The 11,502-nt window shown below is 41.5% G+C and overlaps 1 protein-coding gene across 2 annotated transcripts in view; it reads right to left on the bottom strand.

Moving 5' to 3' along the window:
• The window catches only part of ERI1 (exoribonuclease 1), a 138,129-nt gene that overhangs the window by 10,849 nt on the left and 115,778 nt on the right, over positions 1-11,502 (bottom strand). The window contains exon 7 of one of the 2 annotated variants that reach the window (XM_050801886.1): positions 7,950-8,188. The exons of the other annotated variant lie outside the window; for it this stretch is intronic. Within the exon in view, the coding sequence (XP_050657843.1) occupies positions 7,973-8,188 (216 nt within the window). The 3' untranslated portion in view covers positions 7,950-7,972. The remainder of the gene's footprint in view (positions 1-7,949; positions 8,189-11,502) is intronic. 2 annotated transcript variants of the gene reach the window in all.

Genomic DNA, 11,502 nt, shown 5'->3' with positions numbered 1-11,502 from the left:
TGTCCCTGTGAACCAGAAACAATCTCACAGAACTGAGAGACCACGATGGTGATTCTCAAAAGTTGTCCCTCATGCTGGAGAAATACAGTTCCCAGGAAAGGAGTGAACAAAATCATTTTTATACAGGGAAAGTCACATCCCTCCCAAAGGCTTCCTCAGTATGTACCAGGACCACAGACTGCGTAGAAGTATGAAAGTTAGAATGAAATTATGTGGGTCTCTGAGGGCCTGATTAAACCTCAGGCTAAATTGGTGGAAGGAAACCACCAAGGAACCGTAGCTACCAGGGCATTCCAGGAGAGAGGCAGAATTCTTGGCGGCAGCATTCCCTTCCACCAGAATAGAAACTCTCTGCGGCAGGGAAAGGCTTTAACTAAACCTCATTCCGTCTTATCACCTTCCCTTGGAGGTAATAAGAAGAGAGGGAATCTCAACAGATGGCTTTTGCTTTCTGCATGGGATTCTCTCGTATGTGACATGCTTGCATTGATGTTGTTCATTCCACAAACACTGCTTTGCCTCTCCAGCACTGGGCGGCCTGGCGTTGGGCCTTGGATTTGGCAAAGGTAGGATGAGGATGCAGAATCGTCAACATTCTTTGGGGCCAAAGACATCGATAATGATCCAAGATCCCAGCCTTCTACCCAAAGCTGCAGGATCAAGTGGCCAGGTAGGGGGTCAGCAACCTTTTCCTGTAAAGCACCAGGTAGTGAATTTTTTTTTTTTTTTTTTTTTTTTTGAGACGGAGTCTCGCTCTGTCGCCCAGGCTGGAGTGCAGTGGCCGGATCTCAGCTCACTGCAAGCTCCGCCTCCCGGGTTCACACCATTCTCCTGCCTCAGCCTCCCAAGTAGCTGGGACTACAGGCGCCCGCCACCTTGCCCGGCTAGTTTTTTGTCTTTTTAGTAGAGACAGGGTTTCACCGTGTTAGCCAGGATGGTCTCAATCTCCTGACCTCGTGATCCACCTGTCTCGGCCTCCCAAAGTGCTGGGATTACAGGCTTGAGCCACCGCGCCCGGCCGGTAGTGAAAATTTTAGGTGTTGTGGGCCACATGTGGTCTCTGTCACATATTTATTTTTATTTAAATGCCCTTTGAAAATGTAAACACCATTCTTAGCTCGTGGGTCATACTAAAGCAGGGCCTGGGCAGACTTTGTCCCTCAGGCCGTGGTTCGCCAACCCCAAGCAAGAGTCACATAGGAAGAGAATTGAGAGCTGACTTGCCGAAGTCTTGAGTCCGTAGGTTATTTTCAGTGGCTTGCTTTCTTTTCTTTTTAAGATGACCATATAATTTATGATCTAATCTGGGACGCTTTCGAGAATGAATAAGGATCCTTTGAGTTAGCCGGAAGCTAACCAGGGTATACTAGGAACACCTTGGGCAAAACCGACGGCATGAATGCTGTCCGAGTTCACCTTTCCTGGTCCTTCGGGATCTTCTCAGACCTCTAGAGAGCTCGGAAAGCCCAGGCTGGTCCTGTGCTGGGAGTCGGTTCTGGCTGGATTGTGCTTTTTCTGGATGGGTTATCATGGAGTGGTGATTTAGTCTGTGGTTTAGATTTGTTTGTATTGGTTGGCTTTTCTTTCCTAATTGTAGTGCTGGTGGCCAAAAGCCCTCTGGAAATTTCAGCCAATTCACTCTTGACAGTAGCTTCTTTAGGAGGAAAGGGGTGATTCACGCTTTGGGCTTATTTCCTCCCAATGCTTTTCTCCCACTTCTCCCCCATGCTCAACAAATCGAGACTGGCCAAGCTCCTGAAGAAGCTGCTCGTTGTGGACAGAGACATTGAGACTGGATCTTGCAGTATTCCAAAACCCAAGTCCCCAGAAAGTAACATCAAAGTGCTCCTAGGAATTTAACTAACTCCAGATCTCAGCTCATCTTTCTCTAGCCCAGCAAGTTCAAGAGGCCTTCATTAAGCACTGCAGGAGACCAAAGAGGTAGAAATTCATCTCCGAAGTGCTCTCCCTGGGCCCTGGCCCTGAAGTCCCCCATGCTTTCCTGGTGGCACCATGAGGGGCAGGCACACATGCTCTTCCCTTTCATCTCTGTTGCCTCCTCTGGCTGGTATTTACCATTACTCCCATGCTGAAGCTGGGTCTGTTATGCTGAGGATCCTAACATCAGTGCTGAGGGGTCTTGGAAAGGTTTCAGGAAGCCCCGACATATCAAAGGGGAGCTCTTCACCACCAAAGGAGGGTTAGTTTTCCAGCATCCATCCAAACACCACACATCACCACGTACACTGCTAGAGCTGATGAGGAAGAAAAACCAGTCACTGCTTCAGCCAGGCTTCCTTCCAGAGTCACCACGTGGATTGCCTTCTGGTCAACATCTTGGTCTCATCTGAACGTGGAATAAGGCAGGTGAAATTTCACTGATTTTATTATTATCACGCCATTTTATTACAAATTATTATATTATTCTTCATCCTTAGTCAATTTATTGAACCTATTACTGAAAGATTTCTCCAATTTTTTTTTTCATATAGAGTCTTGCTATGTCACCCAGGCTGGAGTGCAGTGGCACAATCTTGGCTCGTTGCAACTGCCACCTTCCATCTCCCAGATATTTTCATAAGATCTTTTTGAACACTGCTTTGCACATTTGCTCATGCAACTAAGTATTTGTTCACACAAATTTTCCAGGGGCTTTTCTCATCGATTGATCAATCACCTGACCACCTTGGGCTCTCATCGCTTCTATTAGTCACACACTATATCACACACACAGACTTTGAAAACAAACATTTTTCAAACAGTATTTTCTCCAGAAAAAAAGTCCCTCTCACCCTGGTTGATTTTCCTGCTTTGAAATATCATGGCTTTGCCCCAGGGCTTCTGTAAGGCAGGACACACCCTGTCCTCCCTGGGCAAGCAACACTGAATCAACGACATTCTGTTGTCAGTGGCAGGAGCCAGAGAGACAGTGACAGGGGGCACTCATTCCAGCCCTCCAGGACACCGCTCACACCTCGTCTCAGCCTCTGCACTCCCTCCCCAGACAGGGAATGCAGAGGCCCAGGTCTCCAGCTGCAACCTCAGTGCTGTGCAGCTGAACTCAGACAGGAGCCGCTGGTGGTTTTCTAACATTTTATGAAGCCATAGAATCTGTTCTAAAACCAAATCCAGTGTGAAGCCATGGACAAGTAGGTAGAAAACAAGCTGCCCAAGATAGAAACGGCACCCATTCCCCCTCCCTGAAGCATCTCCTGAGAGCCCCAGGGCCCCAGAAATATGGGTGCAAACCCTTTCCTTCCAACACAGGAATTCCACTCTCCTGCCTCCTAGGCTGATGAATGTGGTTGAAGGATATTCTATAGAAAAAGGCAAAAGCAAGCGAACAAGCAAAACCTCCACGGGAAGGAAATACAGCTGTGGACCCCAAAGTAAATGTGGACTCTGGTTATGTTTTCCTTCTGTTCTCAAGGATAATTATCATGTCCTTGCACACACGCAAAAAATATTGGCTTGTTCACACAGAACCACACTTGAGCTGCCTATTATACGTATGCGATTTATATTTATATTCATACATTAAACCGCTTGACAGGGCAACGTCTATTCCACACTAATAATAACACATACAACAAAATTTTTGAATGCCTTCATGGGCAAGGGTATGACTGGGACTAAGTACTCTATGGCAATGTAGAAAAAGAAGGCATGTCATTGTCACCAAGCCATTTAGAATCCTCCAATAGTTATTTTAGTCTTTGCCCAAATCATACATTTTTTATTCCATTTGCTTGCATCCAAGACCAGAGAGTCCTCATGTTTCCTTTTTAAAATTTAAACTGTTGTTTTGAAATAATGGTAGATTCACATGCAGTTGTAAGAAACAAGACAGAGAGGTTCCATGTAACATTGACTCAGTTTCCCCCAATGGTAACATTTGGCAAAACTAGAATACAGTATCACAACTATGATAATGATGTTAATCCAGTCAGATATAATTTTTACCTTTTTTTTTTTTGAGAGAGAGAGGGTCTTGCTGTCACCCAGGCTGGAGTGTAGTGATGCAATCATGGCTCACTGCAGCCTTAACCTCCCGGGCCCAAGCAATCCTCCCACCTCAGCCTGCCAAGAAGCTGGGGCCACAAGTGTGTGCCACCATGCCTGGCTAATGTTTTGTATTATTATTTTTTTTTTAACATAAATGGGATTTTGCCACATTACCCAGGCTGGTCTCAAACTCCTGGACTCAAGCGACCCTCCTGCCCCGGCCTCCCAAAGTGCTAGGATTACAGGCGTGAGCCACTGCTCCCGGCCCTAGTCAGGACATAGAACCACAAGGATCTTTCATGTCCTTTATAACCACAGCTCCTCCCCTCTGCCTGGCTTTTCTCCTCCCCCACCCCACTCCTACCATGGTCCTTGACCCCTGGCAACCATGAATCTGTTCTCCATTTCTTTAATTTTGTCAGTTCAAGAATGTTATGCAAGTGGAATCCTGCAGGTAAACTTTGAGGATTGACTTTCCCCGCAGCTTATTTCTCTGGAGATTCATCCAAGTTGGTCCATGTATCAACAATTTGTTCCTTTTCATTGCTGAGGACTATTCCATAGTACAGATTAATAATATATTGATGAGCGTTTGAGTTGTGTCTAGTTTGGGTTTATTATGAATAAAGCTATTATGAACATTCATGTACAGGTGTTTGTGCAAATACACATTCTCATTTCTCTGGGATGGATGCCCAAGAGTGACATTTTTGGGTCATATGGCAGTCTCATGTTTAGTTTGATAAGAAACTACCAAACTGTTTTCTGGAGCGGCTATAACATTTTACAATGCCACCAGTAATGTATCCAGTTTCTCTGCATCCTCATCAGCTTTTTGTGTTGTCACTGTTTTTATTTACTTAGAGACAGAGTCTCACTATGTTGTCCAGGCTGAACTTGAACTCCTGGGCTCATACAATCTTATAGGTAAGCACCACCACACCTGACCACTGTTGTCACTACTTTTTATTTTAGCAATTCTGAAAGGCGTGTAGTAACATCTCATTGTGGTTTTAATTTACATTACCTCAGTGGTTAATTATACTGAACTTTTTTGTGTGCTTGTTTGCCATATATATATCTTATTTAGTGAAATATATGTATGTCTTTGGCCCATTTTCCAAGTAGACTGGGGAATTTTTTTTTTTTTCACTATTGAGTTTTGACAGATCTTTATATATTCCAGGTACTAGTCTTTTGTCATATGTATTATTTGAAAATATTTCTCTCAGTCTGCCTTTTTATTCTCCTCACATGGACTTTCTCATAGGAAAGTTTACTTTTTATCAATTTTTTCCTTTATGGGATCACGCTTCTGATGTCAAGTATAAGAACTCTTTGCCTAGGCCTACATCTCAAATGTTTTTTCCTTTGTTGTTCTCCAAAAGTCTTATAGTTTTACATTTTAAATTTACAAATGTGTTGTATTCTGAGTTAAATTTGATAAGGCGAGAGGTTTGGGTTGTGGTTTTTTTTTTGCCTATACATGTCCACTTACTTCAGTACCATTTGTTGAAAAGGCTTTCTTTTGCGTCTTTGTCAATAAGCAGTTGGAGATATTTACATAGGTTGATTTATGGGTTCTTTCATATTCATATAGGTTAATTTATGGTTTCTCTATTCTGTTTCAATTATGTATATGCCTGTGCCTGAACAATACCATACTATCTTGAGTACTGTGGCTATATAGTAAAACCTAATATGAGGTAGAGTAATTCCTCACACTTCATTCTTTTTTAACAAGTTTCTTTTTTTTTTTTTTTTGAGACAGAGTCTTGCCCTGTCACCCAGGCTGGAGTGCAGTGGCGCAATCTCGGCTCACTGCAAGCTCCGCCTCCTGGGTTCATGCCATTCTCCTGCCTCAGCCTCCCAAGTAGCTGGGACTACAGGCGCCTGCCACCACACGCAGCTAATTTTTTGTATTTTTAGTAGAGACAGAGTTTCACCATGTTAGCCAGGATGGTCTCAATCTCCTGACCTCGTGATCTGCCTGCCTTGCCCTCCCAAAGTGCTGGCATTACAGGCATGAGTCACCACACCCAGCCCCAAGACGTTTTTAAATTCTAAAAAATTTTAAAAATTCTCATATAAACTCTAGAGTAATCTTGTCTCTGTCTACAAAAACTCTTGCTGAGATTTTGATCAAAATTGCATTACATCTGTTGATCAATTTGGGAAGAACTGACTTAAAATGTTAAATCTTTTAATCCATGAACATAGTATGCCTCTCCATTTATCTAGATCTTCTTTAATTTCTTTAATAAGCATTTTGTTATTTTCAGCACAGAAATCCTTCACGCGCCCGGCCAAGTATTTCATTTTATTTGGAGTGACTTGTATTGTGTTCTAATTTTGGTTTCTGGATGTTCATTTTTACAAATAGAAATGCAATTAATTTTGTGTGCCAATCTTATATCCTGCAGGGTTGCTGGATTCACTTATTAATTCTAGGAGTTTTTATAGATCACTTGAGATTGTCTATGTAGATAATCATTTCATCTGAAAATAGGGGCAGTTTAATTTCTTCCTTTCCAGTCTCTACACTATTCATTTACTTCTCTTGCACTCTTGCAATAGCTAGAATTTCTAGCACCACGTTGAGTAAGGGTGGTGAGAGTAGACATCCTTGCCTTGTTTCTAATCTCAGACAGGAAGCAGTCTTTCAACATGAAGCATGATGTTACCTGTAGGCTTTTAATAGCTACTCTTTATCAAGCTAAAGAAGATTTCCTTTATTACTAGTTTGCTGAGAGTTTTTATCATGAGTGGCTGTTGGATTTTGTCAAATGCTTTTTCTGTGTCAATTGATATGACTGTGTGATTTTTTTCTTTCTTTGCAGTAGATTATATGGATTGATTTTTTAATATTGACCTAATAACTTTGCATACTTGAAATAAATTTTGTCATGGTATATAATTCTTTTAATATATTTCTAGATTTGATTTTCTGATATTTTGCAGGGATTTTTGTGTCTAAGTTGATAAGCCATATTGATCTTTTTTTTTTTTTTGTATCAGTGTAATACTAGCCTCATAAGATGAAGTGGTAAGCATTCCCTCCCCTTTTGTTTTCAGGAAGAAATAGTGTAAAATTATTAAATTTTCTTTAAATGTTCAATGGAATTCACCACTGAAACCTTCTGGGCCTAGAAATTTCCTTCTTGGGAGCTTTTAAATTATAGTTGAATATCTCTATTAGTTACAGGACCTAATAAGTAGTATTTTCATTAAATTTTTTTGCACACTTCCTCATACATTTGAGCACTCAATAAATATTTAATCAAGTGGTTTTCTCAGTGGATTTTGCAAAGACTATTTCTAAATTAAATGGGATATCACAATAGCTAATCATATAAACTAATTCTTAGTAAAATAAAATGCTCTCATCTACTGTGCAAAGTTCTTGTTCTGTTTTTTATAGTTTCTAATAGCTTTGATATTTTACGCAAGTCAGAACTTGCCTAAGCAAACATTTCATTAACAAACTTTTTTTATGTGTGATGTACTCTGGTATTTTCTACTCTATTCTATGTTATTTTTAAAAAATTCTGGTTGCAACTCATTAAATTGATTTCAGGACCCACTAATGGGCTACAACCTGCAATTTGAAAAGCAATGATTTAAATATTCTCTCATGTCCCTTCTACTTCATATACTTACCACTAAATGTGTCTACTGCTTTTTCCTCTTGACTACAACACAAAGCTTATTAGATACCTACAACGCTGTTATTTTACAGTTTATTCTCAAATCACTTCCAAAGTAGATTTAAGATAGTTTATAATAAATGCAGAGTTATGTTTTTAAGGTAAAAGGGAAAAATGAGACATGATGGAGAAAGTACTTTTCCACTTTTCAGGAATTAAAATAATTATGGAAAGAAAAGTAAAGTAACAGGAAATACAGGTGTCAAGTCATTTAGTCTAAATTACTTCTCACCGTACTTTGTTAAAAGGAGATCAGAATTTCAAAGATCAGAAGTGGTTGCTGAGAGTGGAACTGTCCAGTCATTGCAGCCCTCCTTCCATGGGACAAAAGAAAGAGGTCTTGGACAAATGTGGGACTCCTGTGGTCTGGAAGTAAAGCTGAGGTTAACAGACCATCTCTCCACCCCCAGAGCCTGAGCCTGGCTTATCCTCCTAGCTGGGAAAGCAGCAGCTGTAAGTGCTGTTTGCTGTTCTTCCTGTAATTACAAGAAAAAGAAAAAGACAAAAGACAAACCTCACTGAGAGAGGTTTGAACTGTGGCCAGAGAACGGTCTTTCCAGTGTTATCATAGGACACACTTTTCACTCTGTTTTCCCTGTCACTTTGCCATCCTTGTGACATTTCCCTGTCACTTTGCCTATTCAGGATGTGGCCGTGATTCATAGCATTTCATGAGGTCCAAGACAGAAAACTGTAGAACCACAGATGTGAAGAGATCGTGAGGTCCAACCTCCCGATTTTACAGATGCAGACAATGCGGCCCAGAGAGGTTAGAAGACTTGCTGAACGTTGAACAGAGAGTTCATGGCAGAAGCCAACCTACACCTATGACCCTAGCTGTCCTCCCAAGCCTGGATGTCCTGCTCTTCAGCTCTGAGCTTAAAGTAGCACAATTCAGCAGTAGGGTCATTTGCCCACCTATCCGGAAGTCATTCCTGCATCCACTTCTGACAGCCTATAAATCAGAGGCAGGGAGGGAGAGAAAGTAGGTGAAAGAGAAAAGGGCTTTGCTTCCTCTCCCTTGCTTAACCAGTTCAGAAATTTACAGATTTCAGCCCTATCTAAAATACGAATTAGTGAGGTGATGGAACACTGTAGAAAATAGATGTGAGCCCTTACCCAGTGTTATGGTGAATGGTCCAGCTGGGAAAAATCAAACCTTGAGTCACGGGCTTGTAACCACCTACTAATTGCAAGACACTATGGATGATTACACAAGCCTGCCATACTGCCTCTTGCTCTCGAGGAGCTTACAATCAATTTGGAAGTGCAAGCAAGTACTCCTTGACCAAGTGACAGGATGTGTGAGCTCATAATAGGTAACCAGTTCTCTTTGACTGTAGAAACACATTTATTTTCCAGTTGCTAATTTCAACAGAGGGCACAACACAGGATCACGTGATGTCTTGAATTTTATTCCAATGTCATGCTGCCCACTAGGACCAAGATCAGGGCTGTGAGTTTCACAAAGGTGCCACAATTTCACTTATAACTGCACACAGTGGGTGGGTATCTAGAATATGTGGAAGCAGTTACTACAAACACTCCTATTTCTGGCAGTTATGGTTATTTTGCTCCCATCTGGTGGAGCCTGGAGACCATGTCCCCTCATCAACATGATAGCAGTAATGGCATTAAAGCATTGCAAACTGTACTCCTGTGGGTGAGCACCTGTTTGTATCTCTTAGAGGGGGCTCTACTGGCATTTGAATGGGACAAGACATTGTCATGCAGGACTGCCTTGTGCACTACAGAACATTTATATCCCTGGCTCTTGCTCACCAAATGTCAGTGGGCCCCAGGCATTGTGACAACGCATAACACCCCCACGTTTCCAAATGCCCCTTGTCAGAAAAACCAACGTTCTATTTTCTCATCTTCTTTCATCAGGCATGATGCATGTCTAGACCAGTCGACACGCATTCTGCTGATTTGGTGACATTAAGCCATAACTGATAGCCTTATTCCCGCTGCAAAAACCAAGGCTGACGTGCACTGCAGGATGCACAAGCACCACCCCTCCCACCCTTCTGGCCATGATTACGATCCTGAAGCAGACTTAGAGATGCTGAAGACCCTCTCATTTCAATGTTGATGTCATCCTGACAGGCTGTCTTATCTGTCTCCTAAGAGGAAACAAAGGAGTAACCTTGGCAGGTAATCTCCATTTAGCCTTTGCTTACTTCTTTTTCTAATTAAGAAACAAAAATTTGGCTTCCTTCCTCTCTTTCCTAATTCAGCCCAAGAGTCACTGAGCAGGCATAAGAAAGGCAGGTGATGGTGGCCTGGGCAAGAGTGGTATTGGAGCAAGGTGGCAGAAGCAGCTGGTGGCACCTGACAATGGTAACAATTATGAGGACAGAGTCAGAGCAGGGTGAGAGGCCCCTCATGTAGTCGAGAGGATGGCTACCTACAGGGGCCAGCAAATAAATACACTAAGGATGATGCAACCCTAAGATGTCAAGATAGAATTATAGATGTAAAGGCGTATGTGTGTGTATACATACCTTTGTGTGTTTGCATATATGGACAGATACAAATACATCTATTTCCTAATTCTGTCCACTGAGAGGGCCTGGAGAAGCAACACTCCAGTAGCAAAGGGCCTACTTTGCACCTAGATCTTGGCTTCTAAATATCCATGAAAAGGAACTAAGGCTCCTCAAAGAACTGGCTGATGCAGACCCGGAACAGAAAAAGTACCAGATATCCTGGAAGGGCTTTTTGTGAAGAAGTTCTCAAAGAAGGAGAGGCACATGGCAAAAGGATGCAGAATCCAGCTTTACAGGAAACCAACTGTCAAAATCTGGGTCTACATGAACATCAAAGTAATTAATGAGTGAGGTTTGTAACCCATTGAATAATAGAAGAATAGAATGGATGATAACACATTTGTTTATAAAAATGGGAGATGCAAAAGTTCTTCCTTACAATAGAATGCCAATTTATTAATGTAAGGGGAATAATACAATTAGAAAATTACAATTTGGCAAACATCACAGTAATAACTAATTCCAGCAAGAAACATCAATGAGTTCTAAAACAAGGAAGTAAAAATGGAATGAGTAATGGAATATTTATATAATATTAACTACAAAAGAAAAAGTAACTTTACAGTGGAGAAATGGGGCAGACACCATCTTAATCAAGCAATCAAAGTTACCATCACCAATGGGGCAAAATGACATCAGGGGCTATTTGATAGTGGGCAGTGAGACCACTGCATCACTTCTGTGACATTCTTGTCCAAAATGCATGACCTGGTCTAATCATGAAGAAACACAGAACAATCCAACTTAAGGATCATTCTATAAAATGTAACCTTCATAAAGGTCAAGGGCATGGAACTCCAAGAAACATCCAGATAGAAAGAGGCCAGATCATGGGATCATGATTAGACCCACTGGTAGCAAGCACATCATGGGTAAAACTTGAAAGGAGTCTGAATGAAAGGCATACGGGGGCTGGGTATGGTGGCTCATGCCTGTAATCCCAGCACTTTGGGAGGCTGAGATGGGAAGATCGCTTGAGGCCAGGAGTTCGAGACCAGCCTGGTCAACATAGCAAGACCCCATCTCTACAAAAGAAAAAAATATATATAAATTAAAAAAAGGAAAAGAAAGAAAGGCATACAGGAGTTTTTTGTAGTAGTCTTGCAACTTCTTTATACATTTGAAATTGTTTCAAAATAATCTTTTTAAAATTGAGACAGATTAATAATTATAGATTACGTCTTATAGATTATAAAGATGATGTAAGTATATGTCAAGTATATTTCAGAGTGCCTTAA

Source organism: Macaca thibetana, chromosome 8 (genome assembly GCF_024542745.1).
Source record: "Macaca thibetana thibetana isolate TM-01 chromosome 8, ASM2454274v1, whole genome shotgun sequence".
NCBI lineage: Eukaryota > Metazoa > Chordata > Mammalia > Primates > Cercopithecidae > Macaca > Macaca thibetana.
The sequence above is the reverse complement of the archived record's forward strand: the minus strand, read 5'-3'. Positions and strand labels throughout refer to the sequence as shown.